Source organism: Gopherus evgoodei, chromosome 3 (genome assembly GCF_007399415.2).
Source record: "Gopherus evgoodei ecotype Sinaloan lineage chromosome 3, rGopEvg1_v1.p, whole genome shotgun sequence".
Taxonomy (NCBI): Eukaryota; Metazoa; Chordata; order Testudines; family Testudinidae; genus Gopherus; species Gopherus evgoodei.
Window position 1 is genome coordinate 159817385 of NC_044324.1, and position 24347 is coordinate 159841731.

At 47.9% G+C, this 24347-nt stretch overlaps 1 protein-coding gene across 4 annotated transcripts; it reads left to right on the plus strand.

Annotated features, from left to right (window-relative positions):
• Positions 1–1449: 1449 nt before the first annotated feature.
• On the plus strand, positions 1450–24176 carry RSPH9 (radial spoke head 9 homolog). 4 transcript variants are annotated; one of them, XM_030557190.1, is made up of 6 exons: positions 1450–1750; positions 3087–3249; positions 4889–5018; positions 5990–6136; positions 10164–10358; positions 23178–24176. In XM_030557190.1, exons 1-6 carry the CDS (start codon positions 1524–1526, stop codon positions 23210–23212), a joined length of 897 nt encoding a protein of 298 aa, XP_030413050.1. In that variant the 5' UTR covers positions 1450–1523; the 3' UTR covers positions 23213–24176. The 4 variants fall into 4 exon arrangements, with proteins under 4 accessions (XP_030413050.1, XP_030413049.1, XP_030413052.1 ...); XM_030557189.1 differs by having other exon boundaries at positions 1451–1750; positions 23052–24172; XM_030557192.1 differs by lacking the exon at positions 10164–10358 and having other exon boundaries at positions 1453–1750; positions 23178–24174.
• The last annotated feature ends 171 nt before the right edge of the window (positions 24177–24347 follow it).

Consider the following 24347-nt stretch of genomic DNA (forward strand, 5'->3'; position numbering starts at 1 on the left):
GATCTCATGTGTAGCCATGCAGGGCAACCTGCTCCAACCATCTTCTCTTAAGAGACTGCTTGTTCCAGATGGCTCAGGGAGTGCTTCACTTTACACAGGAACAGGATACAGGGGTTTGTTTGGCCAGGCTGCCATCTGCAGACTCTCTCACAATCCTTGCTCTCTTCTCTGTCACAAGGTAGAGCTACAGGAGAAACACAGGGGTGCCTCTTAATCAGGAGCGGCTCGAGGGTTTTTGGCGCCCTAGGCGCAGGGCCGGCTCGCCGGTCCCACGGCTCCGGTGGACCTCCCGCAGGCGTTCCTGCGGATGGTCCGCTGGTTCGGCGGCTCCAGTGGACCTGCTGCAGGCATGCCTGCTCATGCTCCACCGGAGCCGCGGGACCAGTGGACTATCCACAGGCACGCCTGTGGGAGGTCCACCGGGGCAGTCTGCCGCCCTCCCAAATCCTGGCGCCCTAGGCGACTGCCTAGGTCGCCTAAATGGAAGCGCTGGCCTTGCTCTTAATGGATTATTATGCAACTCTTGCTGCCATGATTACAGGTGATTAGGTGCTGTCTGGATTTCTCCTCTCACTGGATCCCCTGATAGCGGTTCGCCCCCTGCCTACTAATGGGGGAGGGGGTTGAGGCTGCAGAGGGAATTCCAGTTCTGCCAGTGGAATCAAGGATTCACACCACACAAGACAAGAGGGTGCTAGTATAACCAGTGCTTGGGAGCCCTTGAGATGGCTCAATGTGTATTTGGGTAGCTACTTGGGCTCTTTGAGTGCTCCCCAGCACCCTGCCACTCCTGCCCTTGCTGGGGGACCTGCGAATTCCCAGGCCAGTCATGCTTGTCGGTGCTATTAAGCAGACTGGCCATTTTGTCCCTTGTGCCAGGATGACAACCCTAGTGTGTGCGACAGAGGCCATCTCCAGTGCAATTCACTATGTGGCAATGCGTGTTCCCACTGCCACACTCTCTCTCCAAGTGGGAAGGCCGGAGCGATGAGGTGTCAGGACTGGGTGGGACAGGCTCTAGGGGGTGCTGCGCCCGGCTGAGGTGAAGCAGGGAAGCCACATTATGTCCTGTATGTGTTTCTTCAGGTTAGCTATTCTGGGGAGAAACTGGGGCTGCAATCGATGGGGTGTTGCCATTGCCCAGGTGTCCTTTAGTCCAATGGGTGTTGCTGTTGCCATGGCGTCACAGGTGTTGTGGTTGCCATGGCATCATGGGTTTTGCTGTTGCCAGGGTGCCACCATCTGCCTCTGCACTGTTTCCATGGGACTGAATCTGATTATTTTTCAGTTTTGACCAAAAATTGTGAACCCCCCGAAGTAAAGGGTTAACAAGAGCAGTACAGATTTTGCCCGTCCGTGACCGCTGACCCCATCAACACGTGACCTCTGACCGCCTATCCGCAGCAACGACTCGACCCCGCCCCCTCCGAGCGACGCGTCTCCGTGGAGGCGGTTGCCAGGTAACGGGACGCGGCTTCCTGCACAGCCGCAGCCGGTGCCCTCCCCCCGCCCGGGACCCCGCCATGGACGCCGAGTCGCTGCCCTACGCGCTGGATCTGGTGGCCGGGAGCGGCGCGGGGCTGAGCTCGGAAAAGCGGGCGGCGCTGCGGGCCTCGCTGCTGCTGCTGCGCCGGGACTATCGCTTCGAGCGGGTCCGGTTCTGGGGCCGCATCCAGGGCATCCGCGGGCCCTATTACATCGCCGAGGGGCTGGGGGGGGACCGCGCCGGGCCCAGGAGCCGCCTGTACAGGTGTGTGCGTGTGGGGGGGAGGAGCTGTCCACGCAGGTGTGGGTGTAGGGGGAGGGGGCAAGAGCTGTCCACACAGGTGTGTGTGGGGGGCAGGAGCTGTCCACACACCTGTGTGTGCGTCGGGGTGGGGCAGGAGCTGTCCACACAGGTGTGTGTGTGTGTGTGTGTGTGTGTGTGTGTGGGGAGCAGGAGCTGTCCACACAGGTGGGGGGGGGGAGGAGCTGTCCACACATCTGTGTGTGCGTCGGGGAGGGGCAGGAGCTGTCCACACAGATGTGTGTGTGTGTGTGTGGTGGGCAGGAGCTGTCCACACAGGTGTGTGTGTGTGTGTGTGTGGGGTGGGGGGAGGCTGGACTCAGGAGCTGTCCATATGGGGGGAGGGAAGCTGGGCTCAGGAACTATCTGTACAGGTGATGGGAACATGGGAGGCTGGACTCAAGAGCTGTCCATACAGATGGTGGTGGTGGTGGGAAACTGGGCTCAGGATCTGTCCATACAGGTGTGTGTGTGTGGGGAGGGCAGACTGTGCAGGAACTATCCATATAGTCCCTGGAGAGGCAGATTCGTTCCAAGATTTGTCCATACAGGACACAGCAACAGGTTGTGGGGCAGAGTGGGCTTAAGAGTTACTTCTGCAGCTGAGAGGGGCTGCAGGCAGGGAAGAGCTGGTTCCTGTCTTTGCCTCTTACTGTGACAAGACTTTATGATGGTGTTTTATGATGCTCATCACCATAACATCTGAGCACCCTACAAACACTTCATGGATTTCTCTGCACAATTTCCCTATGGGAAGGGGATTTTACAGAGAAGGAACTGAGACACAGAAAAGTGTGGAAGCTTGCCTAAGAGTACATCTACACTGTGATGAAAGACCCATGGCACAGCCACAGCTGACCTGAGTCAGTTGACTAGACTCACAGGACTCGGGCTGTGGGTCTTCTATTGCAGTGTAGACATACCCTTAGTTCACACAGGGAAGTATGTGGCAGAACTTGGAATAGAACCCAGACCTCCTAGTTCTTTAACCGCACGACCTTTAAAAAATGTTCTTCCTTTAAAAATGTCTGTGTGATGCTGGCTGTACAATGTACTATTGAACAGCAGCTTCCTTCCTGCCTTTCTGAGCCCCTCCAAGTGGTTCCTCTTTTCGAGCACCATGCGGTGATGCTTTAAGAAGGCAATTAGTTTCCAAAGTGTACACCATTGAGTCTCTCTGCATGTCACCTGTTTCACCAATGGTTCTTGCCAGGCTCCCAATGGGCTGTATTACATCTGAAAAGGAGGGTCCCTGTGTTTCAATAAGCATTGCCCTTTGTTGTGTTTGTCTGGCTGACAGCTTGAACTGTGTGGAGTGGAGTCTTCTGCCACCAGCTACTGAGGAAATGATCACACAGACTGCAGGGCTAAAGGGCCGTTTTCAGGGGGATCCATCTTATGAGTATGATCCCACTGAGAAGAAGGGGGAAGAGAATGAGAGAATATATGAGGAGGAAGGTGGGGTAAGTACAACAGGACATTTTCTAGACCTGTCTTCTAAGCTGTCCCCTAACTCAGTTGTTCCCAGCCTGAACTGAACAAACTAGAATTGATACTTCTTTCTGGTAATAAACCTATACTGGTTCCCAGTCTGCTGCCCTTTCCAGCCAGCTGTGAATGCTTTAATCATCAAGGGAGTTCAGGCTGCTCCAGTACAAAGTATTACACATGTGAGGATCCTATCATTTATAACCAATGCATGTTTGAGTAGGCATCACTGAACAGGGCTGCCCAGAGGGGGGGGCAAGAGGGGCAATTTGCCCCAGGCCCCGAGCTCCGCAGGGGCCCCCATGAGAGTTTTTTGGGGCTCCTGGAGTGAGGTCCTTCACTTGCTCCGGGGGGCCTGGAAAACTCTTGTGGGGCTGGGCCCCAGAGCTTCTTCTGCTCCCGGTCTTTGCCGGCAGGGGGGGACCTTCCGCTCCGGGGGGAAGGACCCCCCGCCAGCGAATTACCGCCGAAGCGGGACCTGCCGCTGAAGTGCAACCCGGTCTTCGGCAGTAATTTGGCGGTGGGGGGCCCTTCCATTCTGGGACCCGCCTCCGAAGTGTCCCGAAGACCCGCGGCAGGGGTCCCCCGCCACCAAATTACCGCCGAAGAGTGGGCTGCACTTCGGTGCTGGGTCCCGCTTCGGCGGTAATTCGCTGGTGGAGGGCCCCCGCCACGGGTTTCGGGGCACTTCGGCGGTGGGTCCTGGAAGGGAAGGGCCCCCCGCCGCCGAACTGCGCCGGCTCTAGAATTTTGCCGCACGGGGGGGCGCCCTGCCGCTTGCCGGTCCCGCGGCTCCGGTGGATCTCCTGCAGGCATGCCTGCGGATGCTCCCCCGGAGCCACGGGACCAGCGGACCCTCCGCAGGCACGCTTGCGGGAGGTCCACCGGAGCTGCCTGCCGCCGATGGCCCTAGGCCCCCGGAATCCTCTGAGCGGCCCTGCCACTGAATGGGAGGAGTTGGAGAGAAGCAGGCGGCGCTGACTGATGCCCCAAAATATTGGGTACTGTTGCCTTAGAAGAAGAGAGATAGTAGTATTTCAGTCTCAGCATGAGTTCAACATAGCTCACATCTCCTTTAAGGTAATTCCTGTTCATATTGGGGTGAACATGCATTTCCCTGATTTCTGTCTCTGTGGAACAGCAGCAACTTTCATTGACCACTTCAGCTAACCTTGGAGTTATAAATGTATTGGAAACATCCTCACTTCTTCTGCCTATTTATATGAATTAGTTGGATTCATTTCCGATATTTTTATGTAGCTTTATTTAACATTTGCATCTTGTCTTATAGCTGTGCTGACACTTTATATAGAAACTGAACATGGAATTGCTATTGCTTATAATGAAATGGCCAAATTCGGATCTCGGTTATGCCTGGGTTAATCCAGAGAGAGGGAATAATAGCTATTGCCCCAATGGGTTTGAAATGTCTACTCTTAACAATGTTCTCTGTTATATTGTTTCACTAAGAATATGTGAGGTGTGATCATTCTCATAATCCCATCAAACTCAAGAGGATGACTGTATTGTGGTTCCTACAGGCACCCTGAGTTTATTTCCAGTAAAAGAAACAATGAAAACTGTGATTTAATATTTGCCTATTTTTCTTTAAAGCCCATGATCAAGGAGGAAATCCGTCTTGTAGCTATAATAGATCAGATAGATAAGGCCGTGGGTATCGTCCCACGGGGTGCATTTGTGAAGACTCCGCTCGGCCCTGTCCATGAAAACAGGAATTTTGAAGGTAAATCCGCATAAACTATATCAGGATTCAGGTGCATGTCTGTACTTTGAATGCAAAAGCAGCAAGAGAGGTTTACTTTCTCCTTCTAGCTGGTATTCTGGTTCCTGGCTTGTTCCTCTCCCTTGGCTTGGTGAACAGAGAATAGGGAATCCACTGCTGCTGCTTCCATTTTGGCTCAGTTTATGGAACTGCTAACAGAATCACTAATACAGAGTGCATAATTCTGAGAGATGGGAGAAGGACTCCAAATCACCAATGGATTTGATTTGGCTCTGCGTCTCTAAAGTTACTGAGCATAGTTTCCTTTATGCAGGGGTTCCCAAACTTGGTTCACGGTTTGTTCAGGGTAAGCCCTTGGTAGGCTGTGAGATGCTTTGTTTACCTGAGTGTCTGTAGGTAGGGCTGCTTGCAGCTCCCAGTGGCCACGGTTCACTGTTCCTGGCCAATGAGAGCTGTGGGAAGCGGCACGGGCCGGTCCACTGCTTCTCGCAGCTCCCATTGGCCGCGAATGGTGAACTGTGGCCATTGGGAGCTGTGAGCAGCCATACCTGGGGATGCTCAGGTAAACAAAGTGTCTCACGGTCTGCCAGGGGCTTACCCTGAAAAAGTTGCAAACCAAGTTTGGGAATCCTTGCCTTTATGCTATAGTCCATGGAGTTTCTAGCAGCATTTGGTAGCTGTAGTGCTAGAGGAATTCTCCCACTGATTGCCGGGCTCACAGAGAGATTTGTCTTGTTCAGCACCCATTGCTAATCTGGGACTTCAATTTACATTTCCTGCAAAATCTTCCCCAACACTGTGAGGTCATCCATTTCCAGCAGGTCTCTGATCTTTCTGTGGAGCCCATGGAACAAAGCTGGAGAGAGGCTGTGGTTCTGCCGTGCACTCTGGACTATGAATAAGCAGAGAGATCTTGATATGAGTGTTTGATCAGGTACGGTGCTAATGGTCTCCAACTGTTCATACTACAGGTCTGTCTCTGACTGAGGCAAAAAAGTTAAATTCCTATTTCCACTTCACTGAGCCTGTTAACCTGAAGAACAGAACACTCCTGCAAAAGGCTGACCTGGACCCATCCATTGACTTCCTGGACTCTCTGGAGCATGATATCCCAAAAGGTAAACAGACTTTCTTAAGAGATTAGAGTCAAAGGATGGAAGGAAAGGAATAGCCTCCTACTGGCCTTCCAGATCCAAAGTGGACTAGGCCCAGGAGTTCTGTGGAGCTGGCATGCTCAGAAGGAACACTTTGTCTGTAATAATGGTCTCTGTTGGGCCATACTGATCTTCAAAGGAGCTCTGTCCAGCACACAGGAACATTGTGCTTGGACCCTCGCTTAAGAAATCTTAAACTTTTACAGTGCCAAGATTCTCCTGATAAATATAAACTGCAGTAGGATTGTCACATCCTTACAATAGGTAACTTCTCCTGACCCCTATGTCAGCACTCTCCTCTGCCAGAGCTCTGCATTCTCTCCTGATTAGGAAGGGGTCTGTAGCAGCTGGTTCCCTGCTGGGGCAGATAACAGCGTTAGTGATAGAGGGTAGTTTATGGGGTTTGAAGTATTTCACACCTCCCATCCCACCCTATATTGCTCTCCTTATCTAAATGGGCTCTCATTAACTTTAAACTCATATCTTTGAGAGGCTGGGTTCAAACTTTCCTTTGATAAACTGCAGTAGAAATGCTGCAGTGTGTAATAATCTGTTACATTGGCAGGATAAAACAAACTGCAAGGAGAAGGAGGGAGTACATGCATGTGTATATTACAGTGTAGGTGTAATTCAGATCCCATCAGTCTGGTGGACGATCTTTATTTGTTTTCTTTAATGTCCCCCAGAAGACTCCTTTGGCAGAATCTCTCTCTAAAAAGATGCCAGCAGGTTGGATTTGTGAAAATCTTCTGTCTTTGAAACTCTGGCCAGGATCTAGTTCGTAGCTTAGAGGGAAAGTAAGTCTTTATAAGTCCCACATGCTCTGCAGATACATTTCTTGTTGCTATATTAGGTTTGGAAGTTCACCTAGATCTACAAACATGCACTGTAATCCTTATAAAACATTAACTGCTTCCAGTTTCTCACTCTTTATTTCTGTCTGTATTTTGCTGGCTTGCTAAACGCTTCTGGCTGGGGCCAAGGATTCCAGTGTGGGATATTCCCTTGTCCTGATGTCAAAAGCTCTTGTTGCCCCAAAAGTCTGGATTTTGGCTTGCTATTTTATCTCCCTTCTGGAGTAGATATCCTCCATGGCTGGCGAAGGATGTAACTAGTTTCTCAGACTTTGCCCAAATACATAGATCTTTTGCTCAAACTTTCTCTGTCAAAAAGTAACCTTTGAGCAGAGAATGAGGACATTTCAGCTTAAATTCTGAAAGTTTCAGGAAGTTCTGAGTGAGCGTAAACAGGAGTAAACTGTTATTCAACTTTACTGAGAGTGCTGCTACTTGTGCCATGGTCCAGAGGTGTATCCTGAAGAAACTGCAAGGGCTTGTCTACATGGCCTGGCAATGCACACCAGAGGGGTGAGAGCTGTAAAGTGCACTAATGTGCTGCACTCTGACTGCCTTGTGTTGACCCTGCTGGTTCTAAAAAGTACCTAGTTTCCATTAATGTACTCCTGTTTGAAACAGAACTATGTCAACGCACACTAGGTACCTTTCAGAGTGCACCAGCTGGGTCTACATGGGGCAGTTAGAGTGAAACACATTAGAGCAACCTACAAATCAGACCCCTTTAGTGCACTTTGCCAGTGCCAGCTAGACAAGCCCGAAGTCTTTGCATGCAGGTCTCCATTGAGTTGACAAGCCTATCCTCTCAAATAAAAAGGAACAGTGCATGTAGGGATCTATAGTGTCCATGTGTTGAACCTTCTTCTTAAAGATCAGGAATACTGCGGATCACCATCCTGAACAATGCTCGAGGGCTACAATCTGTGCTCTCCCTGTGTCTTTCCCACTAGAGACAGTCATCTCTTCTTCTGATGTTCTAGAGCAGGGGTAGGCAACCTATGGCACATGTGCCAAAGGTGGCACACAAGCTGATTTTCAGTGGCACTCACACTGCTCGGGTCCTGGCCACCGGTCCAGGGGGCTCTGCATTTTAATTTAATTTTAAATGCAGTGTCTTAATTTTAAAAACCTTATTTACTTTACATACAACAATAGTTTATTTGTATATTATAGATTTATAAAAGGAGACCTTCTAAAAACGTTGAAATGTATTACTGGCACGCGGAACCTTAAATTAGAGTGAATAAATGAAGACTTGGCACACCACTTCTGAAAGGTTGCCAACCCCTGCTCGAAAGAGTATACATCCTAATGCTGAGCTTCAAGACATCTTAAATGGCCTGGCGTTGGCTGCACTGCTATTTTTGCCCATTTTGTCTTAGGTTTTTACTTATGTATTTATTTTTCCTACCTAGTTCTCTCCTATATCCGTTCTTCACTGAGCTGTATGGCTTCATGTTTGCAAAGCTTGGCTCCTAGATGCCTCTGAAGAAAGGGGTTAATCTTATCCTAGTGTTGAAGCAGCAATACTGTGCTGTAGTTCAGGCTCTGTCTGGGTTTCTCTTAGAGACCCTTCTCTTCTGGGGTTCATGTTCCAGCTCGTTCTGAATCCCAGGATACAAGTTTGTAACCTGATGGTGAAACAGTTCGATTTTAAAGTAATGGTTTATATGAACAGAGCCCTTTCTACCATAGTATACTACTTTCCTCCCTAGTCCACCATTTGGAGTTCCTTAATGTTAACGTGGGGATTATAATTCAGATTGCCAGTACAGCGTTCACACCATTATAGCACACCTCTCTTGCACTGCTGTTGCTGTCTCTGTTCAGTGAACACAGGCCTTAAGGCTCAATACCGTCAATGAAGCTGGTACCTTTCACCAGCACTCCAGAGTCTTGTCATTCCAGGTTGTGAGAACCCAATCTTCATGACTTGCCTATTGCTTCACTGATATGTGGTGTTGCCACCAGTCCAGGAGAGAACACCCTCTGCAGAGGGAACAAAAAAGCTCACATGCAGTTCAGCTCATCATCTCTATCAACAGGAAAATTTGTGAGGATAGAGATCAAACCAGGAACTGACTGAAGGAGAGAGAGCTTAAATCAGGGGCACTGCTTGAAAATGTATCCAGGGGTCAGGCCTGTAGTTGTTCTGTGAAGGCCAATACAGTATAACTGCAAACAGGCCCAAGGCAAAGTTGAATAAAATTCTTTACTCATGATAGAACTGAAACTATAGAGCCAGTGCAGGAGGCTGTGCATCCTTAGAGCCTTCCATGCTTCCACTAGAACAGAGGCAGCAAGGGCATGGGCAGTTGGCTGAGAGCCTGAGGGCTAATTTGCATGACATATAGCTGATTGCAGCTGTCTTCATAGGTAATATGCAAGGGAAGCCTGAACAATTTCAGGTCCCACCATGCAACTCTCCTTCTAGTTCTAAAGGATGAGGCCATTTGTTGGTCACATCTCTGTGTAAGACATGAAGGTGGCTGCTTTGTATAGCTCCAGTAGCTACATTTGACCACCGGCTGCATTTTAGTCAGCCCTGGGCTAGACTGTGGGGGTCAAAGAGGGGAGAGGCAAATAACACATTTAATTAACTGTAGCTTCCTGAGGTTACTGTAAATGTAAGTTGTTGCTGTCTCTTCTGGGAAGGTGGTTGTTGTAAATTTTAAATGCCGTTAGTGGAGGTAATTCTCAAAGGCAACTCCAGCCCAGGTGCAGCTGGGCACTTTCTAGCAGAAGAGTTGGCCATTGTAGGGTTTTGTGTGATTCCTTCACAAATCCATCATATGTTGCCTGCATAAATCCAGCCAAATTCCCCCTGCCATTTCTTGGACTATAGAGGTGATTCTGATTAGATGAGCCCATCAGGATATGGGAACAAGGCAAACGTTGCTCACGGGGTCAGCAAGGCATGCAGACCAGTCCCAAATAGGAGCTTTGAAAGTTAAAAAGACCAGCTTATGCCCTGGATAAGCATGCAATTTGCAGAGTTTTTTCTCTCTGAAACTTGGAATGGGTGATTATGGAAATGAGGGGACAGACAGCACAGGGCAGAGCCAGGCATAGTGCAGTAGATGCTGTGCAAGTTTCCTCTGCACAGGTCTAACAAAGTCCTTTAATCTCGGCTGCAGCCCCCCTGCTGTTCCAGTCTTGGGTTCTCCTTCCCCACTCAGCTCTGGCAATGCACCTCAGTCCTGACCCACAGCAGCTATGGCCATTCCTATCCTGGACTCCTTCCACACTGCTCAGCCAACCCTTTCAACCTGAAGCATCCCTGCCTTCCCAGGACAGGGCCTCTCTTGAGCAGCGATTGTCAAAGCTCAGAGGTGGGTAGCCCCAAAATGTATTTTTGTTCCATTAAAAATTGTGATTGGGGCTAAGGTTACCTTCTTTCCCTTGATTTGAAACTAAATCAAACTTCATCCGTGCTCTGCCTACCCTCCACTTTATTGCAAATCACGCCTTTCCCCTCCCAAGATGGAAAAAACCTGTGTCAGCTAATTAGTCAGGTTTCCACATTTGGTTCCTCTTTGTTTCTCTGGCAAATGCTCATGCAGCTCTTATACCACTAGTCTATTTTCTAGTGCTTCAGCTTGGCCTTCTGTATTCCACCTGAAGCCATCTGATCAGAATAAGGTACACACTGTATGGTACTTGGCTTCCTGCTCTGCTTCAGTCAGGTACATTGAAAAGTGGATTAACTGAGTGGGAGCTGTATGAGGAGTACCCCCAGCCTGCATTGACCCTAAAAACTGCAGGAGCTGCTTAAAGACAAAGGAACTAGACCAGGGGATTAAAGTATGAGTTTCCATGTCTAAAAGCAGGCAAGTAACAAGTGTAATTAGAGCAGTTTTATTTTTCATTGGATGCTGAGAATTTATGATGGCTTCCAAATGGATTCCATTCATAAAATGTTTGAGAATCGCTGTAGTGGGAAAGAAGCTAGACAGATGGGGGAGACTGGAAAGTTGGAGGCAGAGTGAGGTTTCTGTATGAAGTCTTGGAGGTGGAAGGAAAAGCAGGTAACACCAGATTAATGAAACACATAGTGATAAGAGCAGGGAACCAACTGCAGGGATGCAGCAAGCAGAGTTCTACAAGGGGGTCCCTTGCTGCCCTTATTTTTAGTATAAAGGTGATACCTAAGGAGACTATAGATCCAAGCATGCTGTACTATCTAGCTATCTAGTTATATGTATATTTCTATAGCTCAGCCAGTGATGCTAATTCTCATGACTGTATTGTGAGTCTCATGAGAAAAGCATCAAATATCAAAGCCCCACCTGTTAAAGGTAAGTGATTATGTGAGAATCTCATCTTGCTTTTTTAAAAATGTAAATTTCTGGCCTTAATGATCATAGAGAAAAGTATGAAAATGTGAACTCTACAGTCTCAAAAAAACAGAAGGCAAATAAAAAACCCCAGAATGTTTTATTTTTTAAATCTCACGATATTTAAACAAATTTCTTGAATTTTGGAGGCCTCTTTCACGATTTCTGAGCATGTGATGTTTGATGATACTGATAGCCACCATCATGGCCATCCTTAGGGGGGTGCAGGGCCTGAGACATAGGCGCCAAGTTTCTAATTTGCCAGGGAGTGCTGTAATTTTTGCTGCCATATCTCTGTATTAAAGGATAAGGTTGTCTAGTCCAGTTTAAGCAGAGAATCTGCTCAATTTTATGCATATTAGGTGTAGCCTCTGAGATTCTGGCAAGATGTCAATGTTGGGCAAAATTTGGCTATCCTGGTAAGAGCATTTCAGGAACTAGCGTTGAAACAGTTTTTCACATAGCAGGAGGCAAAGGAAAGAAGGTTGGAAAGAGAATGATGATAATTCTTAACATATCTATAGAACTTTCAGTTGACCTAATACTGTACAGATATGAACTAATAGTCAAACAAGGAAAGGAAACATGTGAGCAGATTTCAACTTCATGGGCATGAGTGGGGAATGAAGATTAATGGGGGCTAACAACTGATGGACAGAGACTGTGCACACAAGTGATTGGAGAGAACAGGAAGGGGCATGAGTATCTGATGTGCAAAGAAGGCTTATGACTTCCTGTTTCACTTCCCCATCCCAAGGAGGAATACAGTTATTTTATGGCCAAACCCCAAGGGACTAAGTTGACGCTAAGAATTTGCTACAGATCACTGGATCAACTGGAGCACAGCTGTGAAGATAATGGACATCAAAAAAGGCTGTGACAAAAACCAGTGGAGCAAATGAGGGAGTTCAGCTCCATAGCCCTTCGCTGGAGTTCAGCAACAGGAAGTGAAGGACTTGTAGAGATGGTGTAGTCTGGCTTTCCTTGCACAAAATGCAGTCTGCTAAAGATGGAAGAGTGTGTGGAAAAGAAGCAGTGACACTTGGCTAGTCTCTTGGTGAGAGTGAGAGGGGACCCAGTTGAGATGCAGTTCCTTTGCAACCTGACCTAAACCCAACATGATCCAACTACAAGTGTTGGGTTTGGGTCAGGTCTTGTTTTGGTTGTTTTCAGACATCTTGGGCTCAGGTGGTCTCTGATCACCTCCTCCTGCCCATGTGATCAGTGTGGCAGAGGCTGTATGCCCTGCTCCGCCCAACTGCTGGCTCTTTGCTGTGCTTTGTGTGCACGCCAATGAGTTGCAGCGCCTCTCACACTGCAGCACACACAGCATAGCAAGGAAGCAACTGCCAGCAGGAGCAGGGCACAAAGCTGCCCCTACCAACTCCTGGGGAAGAGGTGGCCAGAGATGGATCATGGGCATTGAATGTGGGGTGTGGGAAGCACCCATCGGGCCTAGCCACTGCTATCTCAGCACATGAGGGGATGAACTGAGATAAGATTCCCTATGGTTTAACGGCAGACTATGTATTAGAGAGAGGTTTTTGGGAAGGCTCTCTGCTCGCTCTGTATAGGCAGGATGGACCAAGATGGGGCTCCTGGGCCTCTTTCTATTTCAAGGTTCACCCTGGGGGATGGGGAGAAGGAGATTACTTAACGGAATCCAGATAAACAGAAACTGTTCCAGCTCCTTTCCAAAGTAAGTGTGGGGGGAGCTGGCAGCCCCTTGTCCCCAGGAAGTATTGCTGCCCCATAGTATTCCTGATGCAGCACTGCATATGAAGTGGTTTGTGACCACCACTTGGCCCCACGCTTGTGCGTTAGCCTATCCTTAAACTCTCCTGACAATAGCCTGGTGTAATCAGGGATGTAATTGCCTCTGAACTTGGCTTGCACACACTTTATCTGCACATTGCAAGCCAGTGCTTAATGGGCATTTGCACACGGAGAACTGCATTCTTGTGTGGGAGATAGAGCCTTTCTGTGCGTTTGCTTCGGCCAGGTTCACAACACCGTTTGGGTAGTGCTTTCATGGCGGCCTGGAAAGCCCCAGGTGCTGGGAGTGACAGCGCCAAGAGACATGAACCTGCTTTATCTCCAGGCATTAACACAGCTAATTAACTCCCTTTCAAAGGCCCCCCTGGTGTGATTAATCCCCTATCAGCCTCCATCTCCAACCATTCAAAGACTCTGTGTCTGCTGAGGCATTTACGGCCCCCAGCTAGCCTGCAGAGTGCAAGACAGCCTGTTATCGGGGCTCTAAGACAAATGGCTGCCTATCTCCCCAGTGGCCTTGCAAAATCCAGCAAAGTGCTATGCTGTGCTGGCCACCTACTTTCACCCAGCCTCCCCTCTCTGCTAACGTTTCACAGATGTGACCTGAGCCCACCCCTTTCATTGCTTAACAATAAGCAGCACCACCCTAGCCCTGTGAAAGCCGAGTGAGAGCACTTTACTTTTCAGCTTGCCAAGAGCCACACAGGGACAAGGCTTTTCAAGCTGTTTCACTGAAATCCAACCTAAAAGGCCCATAAAGAATGAGGGGGCAGTGCTGGAAAGAAAAGGATGCTTTAAAGCAGGAGTGGCCAAACCATGGCCAAAGTTCTCCTATGTGGCCGATAGCCATCCTCATTTCCAGAATGGAAGGGTGATCTTCGGAGACTGTGTGTCTGACAGCCTGAGGTACTGCAGCCCATGAGGTTACTTGCCAGTTAGAAGGCGATTTTGGTTATGGTGACCAGATCACAAGTGTAAAAAATTGGGACGGGGGTGGGAGGTTAATAGGTGCCTGTATAAGAAAAAGCTCCCAAAATCAGGACTGTCCCTATAAAATCAGGACATCTGGTCACCCTAATTTTGGTAAACAAGGAATAACACAGTGACACTGGTCAGTACAGCTGGTGAGTGTGCCCAGAACTTTTGGGAACCTTCTGAGCTGAGAATCAGACTCAAACAGCCAGGGCAGTGGGTTACAGGACTTGACCAGGGCACTAGTTTTGGCTGTACCTGGTTTAACAAAAATCAACCATCCATGGGGTAAACTGCTACACCTAGCATCTTCCAGCAGGGGACAGTATGGCATCAGTATCAGTGCTGAGCAGGTTATAAAGAAACCATTGAAAAGTAAAATGAGCAAGTCTAGTATTGAAGAGAGCTTCAGACTATTTATGTAGAAGGTGAGGATGGGGAGACCAGACCGCATGTGATAGATTGACATATCAGAGAAGAGATTTATCTGTCCCCCTACAGATTAGACAATTTCCAAGAAGGGCTATTGGGCTTTTGCACCAGTGTACAATTGTGCACAAGTGAGTGAGCGCATGCATATGTTCAGTTCCTCCATAATTTTCTCCTTCAAAGGCTCTGCATCAGCCCTACCCATCCTTTTTGCCAAGTGGAGAGGCCTCTGGAGTCACTTCCGAACTTCTCAGTGCCACTCCCAAGGGAGCTGCTCAAGAGTGACACAAGATGTTCCCTCCTCCTGGAGCTGGGCACTGCCAGCCGAGGAGTTCCGGACTGGACTGGAATCCCTCATGTGGCAGCGCAGCAGGAGAACTCCAGAGGCAGCTAGTATTACAGTTTTGGACTTGCTGTCCACAGTCTGCTCTGATTTCTGGAATGATGTCTGTTTTCCTTGGGCTTGGTTTCTATGCATAAAGCAGTGTATTTACTATCTTTGGGTCCCAACTCTACATCACTTCAGGGGGCCTGTTTAGCCAAAGGCCTTGGCTGAGTTTATACTGGAGCAGGGTTGTCCATCAACCGCTGAGCTGTGGTGGAGGCTCTCACCCTCCTGATTGCTACACAGTGATAATGAAGTCAGAGACAAAGAGTCTTTGCAGCAGCTTTCCAGGGATTGTATTTAAAGTTCTTTCTTCCTCCAAAAAAACAAACAAACAAAAAAAAAACCAAAAAAACCCAATCCCCCTCAGTCTCCATTTTGGTTCCTGGTCTCTTGTTCATTCCACTTTTGCTAATGCCTTTTTTGTTAATCGGACAGGAAATGCAGGAATAGCCTCTTAGACAGAACCATGTGTGCTGGCTTATCGCCACATAAATCAGTAGTGGAATAAACCTTATTCTGGGGAATGATGAGACATTACATGAAGGTGAAGCTGTAGGGCAGTAAGAGAGTTGCTGGAAGTTAGAGAAAGCTTAACCAAGACAGCTTTTGCTAGGAACGATCCGCATCTGATGCGGCTTCAGGTGAGGTGTGGCAAACTGTGCCTGCTCCCAGGTTGTCATTGACGTCAGCTGCATTTATATTGTCTCCTAGCTATTGTTTTAATGGCTGCTCAGGGTAGCAGAGCTGTACTGCATGCCCTGCAGACTGCTCGTGCACAGTTCAGTTCAATCTTCCCATCCCGGATCTATAGGATTATTGTTCATTAGTTTGATACCCACTGTTGTCCCTTCCCTGCAGTCCCCATCGTAGGAATAGATGATTTATCATGCAAAAATAATCTGGAAGCAATGGGCCATATCGTCCCCCTCTGTGGCATGATGCAGAAGGGATAGAAGTAACAGAAATCCTGCTGCTTTGGCTGTAGAACTTGTGGAAGAAGGGGAGTCAACATGACACTGACCTGTCCCTTCATAGCTTGGAAATGCCTCTCTATAACCATCATGTGGGTTGGGGCTTTGACGGCTTACGGGATATATGGCTGCATGGAGAGTGGAGAAGTTTAGGAACAGTCACTTTGTGACACAATTCCTTGGGCAACTGGAAAGCCTACAGGGAAATCCCCACTACAGTTAATGCTGAGCCTGTTAGCATGAAAACTCCCAGATTCTGACCCATGACCTCTTCCTACCAGGAAGGGGAGGGAATAGTCTGGGTGTGTGAGTTGGGGGTGGTGGTGGTAAACTTCTGAGCTCCTCCTAGTCCTGCTCACTGGATGAGCTGGGAGCTGTGTGAGTGACTGCCTCTGTGTAACTCTTCCCATCCTACAGCTTATTCCACAGAGCTGTGAATGGGATATGCAGCAAGTGCACTGAGTCTGAATCACAGTTTGTGCTGGTGTGTGCTAGCACAGAAGCCAAGGCACAGTCCTTTACTGTAGGATAATTTCCAATATTTACCCCTAATCCAGCCCCTACTTGTCATAACTACATCCTAAAAGTGGCCAACACTTTTTGATCACGTGAGGTAGAGACTTACAAGGCAGCCATAATCTCCTCTGAGAGTCAGACAAATATTCTCCATTGGTTAAGAAAGAGACGGTGACCGAAAACTCTGAGGGTAAAAAGGATCCTAAGGCTGGAACAAAGCTGCCCATTGCGCCCTTTCATCGAGCTGTTAATCTTTCTTTCAAAAACGTCACATTTGTTCGGTAACAAAAGCTTAAAAGAAGCTGAATTGAGCCTGAAAACCAGCAGCAAGATTTAGAGGAAGCGTCTTTCATTCAGAGCAAGGAGGGGCAAGAGACGCCTTTTTCTTGCCTGTAACCAATGGGATCACAGGAATCCACGAAGGTGACGGATTAATGCAGGGGCTCCCCAGGTAGATGCTACGTGACTTCTGGCACGCTCCAAAAACGTTTCCACAGCGACCAGCTGAGGAAGAAATATGGAGTGTGACGGAATCCAACAGAAACCTGCACTTGAGGAGGAGGGTGCTTTGCAACTCTGAGATTCTTAAACCCCACCATACAGGGCCCACGATGAAGTGACGGGGGTTGTAGTCATCAGAATCACAGCAGCTAGGAAGAGACTGGCATTGTAACCATCCTGCCTTTTTGGCTTTAATTCTGTACTTTATTGCTGTTTCCCAGTGCAAGGCTCCATTCCAGATCCCTGTTCCTGAGCAAAGTCTGCATCCTTGTCTTTGGCAGAAATGCAGCTAGTGGGGGAATTTTAGTCCCTTCCTGAAGATCAGATGGTGTTAGACCAGTAGGCTGGGATGGGTGTGAATCTCACAGGCACCTGAGCAATGTGAATCTGGGAAGCAGGGGCTGCTCCTTGCCATAAGAAAGCAGATACCTTGTTTTTAACTGAAATGCTTTATCTTTTATAATGAAAAATAGTTCACAATAGGAGAGAAAAATGTAGAGAGAAGGCCGTGAAGTGAAAACTTCCCCCTAGGACTTTTGGGAGTAATTGTATTTAGGTAACAGGGATGTTGCAGGCATTAGGAACATGCAAGAACTGTTTTTGGCAACAGTCTACTCTTTGTAGGCTCTACTTTTCTGGCTCTAGTGAGTTTTTTAATAGCATTGAACCTCTGGCCAGGCTGTGTTTTAGTTTAGTTTTTATTAAGAAATGTAAACAGGGAGTTTTAAATGTTTGACTGTGGCTGAGCATGTGGGATGCAGGTGGCATGTTGGGCAAATGAGAGAGATTCAGCTTGCAGCCAGTGAGTGGCATGATGGGGCTGAGCCCCACAGGGAGTAGTAAGGATTTGCTCTATAGCTAGTGTGCCATGTGCGAATGCTGGTGCGCATAGAATACCACCAAGAGCTAGTGCGGGGAGCCCGTTCCTTTGCTTATGGCCCACTTCTTTGCACTTCGCGACAGTGAATTAGAAGTGTGAAACTCCCCCCAGTGTAGGTTTTTTGTAGAAGTGGAAGCTAAGGGTGATGTAGGTGTGGGCGAAGCACTATCAGAACTAAATGCTTGTGGCTATGAAGGATGTGCTGTTGCTTTAGAAAGGGAACCTGGCCATCCTGTCACGTGTATGGATAGTAACATTTGTGCTGCTGACCATGTGCTCAGTTTTTCCCCCAGTAGTGGCATAAGATCTTCTTATGTGTGATGTTAGTGGTGAATGCAGCTATGCTGTTGCCTCTCTAGCCACAGGACCTTTCCTCCTTTTAAGAGGAGTTGGTGCTGTCACTTCTATTAGCCTGTGGGGACCTTTTAGGACACAAAGCCTCTGTATCAGAACTGCGTCACTTATAAAGCTGCCTTTTCTCAGCATCACCCCCAAATGAGGAGCAGTGCTATTGGAGGTTAGCTTGAAAATGGCCCATACACTGGGGGAAGCTCTTCTGCAAACAGCATTGTTTAAAAAGCCTCTCCCTCTACAGTTACCCTTGCACACCCCGTTGCTCTATGAACAAGCTTCAGCCCAGAGCTGAGACAGACACGAGGATGAGACAGGGATTTCTATCTGTGATTAGGAAGGAAGAAGCTGAGAGGGAGGTTGACTTTTGAAACCCAGCCCAGGTATCCTGGCAGCTCTTAAAGGGCCATAAAAGAAGCAGTGGTTTAAAACTCTTTGATTGAGCTTCAAAACATTTTATTGTTTGGAAAGATGTAAGGAACTCCTCAACATTCCTGCCTGTGTTTGGAGGGGTGGAGGCTGCAGCCTGCTCCAAAGAGGGAATAGGAAGCTCTAGATCTTCATCCAGTGGATATTTTTCCCATGCTCTTTCCTCCCACACAGCAGCACCCTCCCTTCCCTTCTGGAGCTGCGACAGGCAATAGTTTCAGCACAGACAGCGCTTGGCTTATTTACCTTTGGCGGGTGCAACTTAAAATGTAAATTGTCTTCCCCCCCCCGTTAAAGAACAGAAACTTAAACTGAGCAGCATTATTGTGGGAAGCTTCTGCCACAAACTCAGTGATTCTCCAGTCCCCTGCTTCTTGGGGAACCACTGCCCAGTTACTGCCGAACTGTGGGGTCAACCCCAGGTGTGTGTGAGATTTAGTTACAGCACAGGCCACATCTGAGGGTATGGCTACACTTAGAGCTGCACAGCGCTGCTGCGGAAGCGCTCCCGCTGCAGCGCTTTGAAGTGCGAGTGTGGTCGCAGCGCCGGCGCTGGGGGAGAGCTCTCCCAGCGCTGCACGTACTCCACCTCCTCATGGGGATTAGCTTCCAGCGCTGGGGCACTGTTTACACTGATGCTTTGCAGCGCTGCAACTTGCTGCACTCGGGGGGGTGTTTTTTCACATCCCTGAGCGAGAAAGTTGCAGCGCTGTGAAGTGCCAGTGTAGCTAAGCCAGACAGAACTGTGGCTTACAAGCAGCAGTACTTAATGCTAGTAAAAGCCACTTCTCACCTACCAGCTATGAATTCTATTTACATTTCCCCTGCAGTGCAAATGATTTTTGTATTTCCCTAGTACCTTCCATCTGAGAACCTCAAAACACTTATCAGACTAATGAATTAAACTTCCCAATCTTCCCAGGAGGTAGGTATTAGCTCTATTTTACAGAGGAAACTGGATGAAGTACTGAGAGGCATAACTCACACAGGCGTGTGCTGTGTCAGTGTCAGGAATAGAACCTAGGAGGCCTACCTGTTTCTTCATCTTATGCCTTACCATAAGACCAGCCTTCCTCCCAGATGTGACCTCAGTGGAGGGCCTGTTCACAGCACTAGGAAAGACCCCGGCATGTTGTGAATGAAGCATTTAATTTTCTTAATTCTCAGGAGCTGTTGTAATACCTTCTCTCAAAGAGGAAAGAAAGAGAGATTCTTCCTATTCGACTGCTCTCTTATCATGCTCAGATGCTGGTGATTGACTTCCAAAAGAGCAGGCTTAGGGTGATCTATGACACGCTTATTTGGAAAACTCCTGCATGAAAAGGTGGGTTTTGCATTGTTGTTTCAAGATGGTGAGATCTGAGCTCAGCCTGCGCTCTGGTGAATGAGTTACAAATCCTCCACGGAGAACACTCCAACCCAGTGCTTTATGAGTTCATACCTGCTCTCTCTCACCGAAAGCATCCTCTTCTGAGTGCATCTCACACAGTGAACTATGGTCAGGCTCTAAGATAGCTGAGCCCCAAATCCACTTAAAGCTAAGGACCAAGACGTCAATATGATCTGAAGTTTGATTAGCAGGTAGGGTAGAGCGCAGAGCTCTGTTTTGATGTCCTTTCCTTAAAAGGCAGACAGCCACACAATTGACCAGTTTCAGTTTCTGAATGGCCTTTAGCATCAGGCCCAAGTAGAGAGCATTGCAGAAATCCAGTCGGGAGGAGATAGATGCATAATGCACTAGTTTGGGCTGTATAAGAGCAGAATGGCTACAGCTGTCTGGCCATCAGATGAAAGAGAGCATTTCTGGCCACATCTATTTTGGCATCTAAAATACATAACAATGGTAAGCCTGCTCACCGCTTTGAGCATGGGTGAAGAGGATAATCTTAGTAGATGGTGAGGCTATAGTTCCAGCAAATGCATCCTCTTACCACCCTACATCTCTGTCTCATTAGGTTTGACCTCAAGTCATCTACTTTTTGCCCTGAGCTTCATTTCACAGGGACTGAATCATTAGGGGCACGACCTTGTCTGCATTTGTCAAGATGTAGGCAAAGTTGGGGATCAGCTACACAGCGTTGAGATGGAAGAGTACAGCATCTCAATTCCTCCAGTGGCCACACAGACATGAAATGACAAGACTCAGTCCTGTAAGACTTTCCAGATGTGAGGGATCTCAGGAAGGAGGAGCAGCTGCCCATCACAGCCCTCAGGGATCTAGCAAAAAGAAGTGAACCGAGCCACCCATTAGGTACAGTCTGGGGCTTTTTGCTTGTTCTGGAAGCAGCTATTACTGATAGATTCTCAGTCTAGTTGAACTATGGGCCAGTGGGAGCCTGACAGTTCCAGCAGCTGTCTTTCTGATTTGGGCCTGATGCCTTATAGCTGTTTCTTGTTTGGATTGGAGAGATTTACCAGTAGCCTTTCTCCCCAGGCATTTTACCTTTCTCTAGCCATTGCAGATTTGATGTTGTAACCCGTATTTTCTTCTCCAGGCAGTTCCTGGCCCCTAGCACTGAATCCTAGTTAACACTCCTGCCAGGTCCTCTCTGGTGGCTTGTTCCCAGAATGTCCTGTCAAGTATAAAACAAATAGTGGCTCAGAGCTTCTCACTTCCAGGAGAAACTGCATTTTCACACTGGATCCTAACCTTGTCACTTCCAGAAGAAACTGCATTTTCACATTGGCTCCTAACCTTCTCAGCAAAGCCAAAGCACAATTAACACTGAAACTAATCTCCACTCTAAAGGTGGAGCCAAGAAAGACTCAGGAAAATTAACCTTTTTCATAAATCACTCAGAGCTTGGAGGCAGCTCTGAAAAGCGTCCCTGCCTTTCACTTTTCTCTTTTTCCCTCTCCCTCAGGATCTACAACAGGGCAAATCTTCCATCTTGGAGCTGGAGAGCTTTTCTCTGTCTTCATGCAGCATTCTGGGAAGAAACTCTGGCACTTGACCAGTTGGGGATTCCTGTTCCCAAGGCTGCTAGAGATGAGATGAGTAGAGCAAGTTGCTCCAGGGTTTAGTACTCCACTCCAAGTTAGCCTCCTGAGATCAGCTATAGAGCTAGCTCAGGTATCGTATAATAATAGCAGAATGCCAGTGCTGCTTTAGTTAAGGTTGAGAATTGCTTTCTGTTTAAAGGTTGACTTAACTGGATTGCCTTGAAATCTGATGTGCTTCATGGAGACGAGAGGTAGAGTCAGTTATCCAAATTTGAGGTCAGTTGTGTAAGAGGTTCTCAAGAAATAATCCACTGGAAGAAAAAAAAAAAAGCTATTTTTAAAGTTGACAGATTCTACCAGCTTTTTTGTGTGTAGACATAGGATCAAACCATGTCTGTAATCATGGCCAAAATGGTGTCACTCTCTAAGGCACCCACTAAGCCCTTTGCAGGAACACAACTGAAAAAGAGTTTGGCATCTAGATACGCATGTACCTAACACTTGTAAGCCAAACAGATTACACTTTGAAGACAGACAGCCCGAGACAGTTGCTAGCCCGCCATAGCTCATCAGACCTGTGTGAGTCAAGGGGACATCAAATTTGAGCAACACTGAGGCACTGTAAATTCAAATGACACTTGCCAGAAATCTGAGAGCGAAAAAAAAACCTGTTGCTACGATCTGCCTCTGTCAAAGGTTTTGGGTTTTTTTTTTTTTTTTTTTTTTCCCAGTTTGGGGAAATATAATCTGCATACAGCAGAAAACTCAGACGACATGCAAATTATTTTTTAAAAGAAAATGACACAGGCGAATGCTTGTGGGAGGATGGGAGGGGAGGCTGCAGAAACAGAAGGGAAAAATGGGAATGAGTGGGAGGAGAAGGAAGAGGGTTGAGGTGCTCAGGTCAGGGGGTAGAGGCAGGTATTGGGAGGGCTGATAGAGGTGCATAATATGGGTTTAAAGTAGCACAGCTGTGTACCTTACCTCTGTATTTCCTGGTTTTCAGAACTTTACGTTCTGGAAGGATACAAAATACCAGCATGCAATCTTAACTCTGCATTAACAGCTTTGTTGTTTTTTTTTGGTCAGTGGGTGCACAGACCAAGCAGGCTACAGAGCTCCCTGTTAGAATAGCTGCTGCCTCTTAGCAGATATAGCCAATAATAGAATCTGCTGACTCCTAGGCTCAGACCACACACTGGTACCTCTCATCACACCATAGCTGTGGGAAAATGCTGAGCGAAACTAGAGGGGAGTGCCTGGAAATAGAAAGTCAGCCTGGGGTGCTAGGCTGAGTGGTGTGGAAGAGTTCTTTGTTCTTCTGGTATGGCAGATCCTTTGATATCCCCAACACCCATAAGGTAGCAGATTCCTCACTGTGCTAGCTCAGCCCTGTGTACTATTTAATTCACCTCCCTGTTCTAGCCAGGCAGCAACCCATTGGGATCGCACCTTGATCTTAGCACATATCGCTGCAGGAAGGGTGTCTCACATTTGTGCTGACTTTCATCAGCCACATTGTTGTTATGTAGGATCCTGGAGCATCCAGCTGGAGAGGGGAGGCAGCCTGGTGGTTCTGAGGAGCTTGCTGTGGCCAGGACTGACATTCTACCACGTCCCCATGACTAAACAATATGGCTATATCTACGTTGGTACAGGTGAGAAGAACATAGACCTGCCCTTCATGCTGTGAAGTGCCCACCCAAGCTGAGGATTCAAGGGAAGAGGTGTCACATTTAGATTTTATACTTGGGGATTTGTAGTTATTGTTTGTTCTAATAAACCCGTGTGAAACCTTTGCACCTGTCAGCAGTTTTCTGTGCCCCAGAAAGAGTCCTAAGGATTTCCCTAATGCCTCACTGTGTGTATTCTTAAATCTAGGCCCCCCGTCTTGAGTGCTCAGGCATCATGTTCCAGATCTTATTCCTAGGCAGCATGAGTGAAGGTTGATTGTAGCATGTTAACATAAATAGAAAATAAGGCTTCTGTCTTAATATCAGAAGGAAAAGCTGCTCATTCTAGGTCTTGCCTACACTCCGGGCTCCACACTCCACCTTGTGCTCGGTGTGGGTTTTGGGGAGAGAAAGGGGGTCTGTTTTGCCAAAAGCAGAGGTCCCGCCTGCTCACTGCTGGCAGAAGTGAAAGACCCAACTCTACAAGTCAGTCTGCTGTGCTGGAAAATATCAGTTCTAACATTCAGAGTGCCACATGGCGTACCACTGCACTTGTCTCACCCAGTCACTGTTCTCTCACTATCACCTTGATAGCTGATTTGGGTTACCTGCCATAGAAAAGATGCCATGGAAGTGTGTTTGTTCTAGACACAGTGTGAGAAGTGATTGTTAAAAAAGAGAGCGGAAAGGGACAGAAAAGACCTGTAGAGCCCCTGGCCTCCATTTTCTGAGAGGCTCAGATAGAGATTTTACCTAAGGATTCAACACACTTCAAGTCAATATTTACATTTTCCCTAAAGCCAAGGATCAAGGTATCTTGCAGTCTGCCTGGCCTGAATCTCCTGACCTGAATCTAGAGCTTCCTTTTCACAGACTCAAGGCCAAAAGGATCATTATGGTCATCGAGTCTGACCTGCTACACAACACAGGCCATCGAATCTCCCCCACCTCTCTAGGCCATGCTGGTAGGTGGCAACAGACGGCCCTGCTTAAGCTAACACAGGACTCACCAGCCCAACAGAAGATAATAAAAAAGGGCTACAGAGCCTGTGGCCTAGGAGGTATAGCAGCAATGAACCCCAGCAAATTTAATCTCTCTTTTGCATCAGGCCCATACCTAGCATTTTGGAAGTAGGATTGCTCACTAAGGTGAAA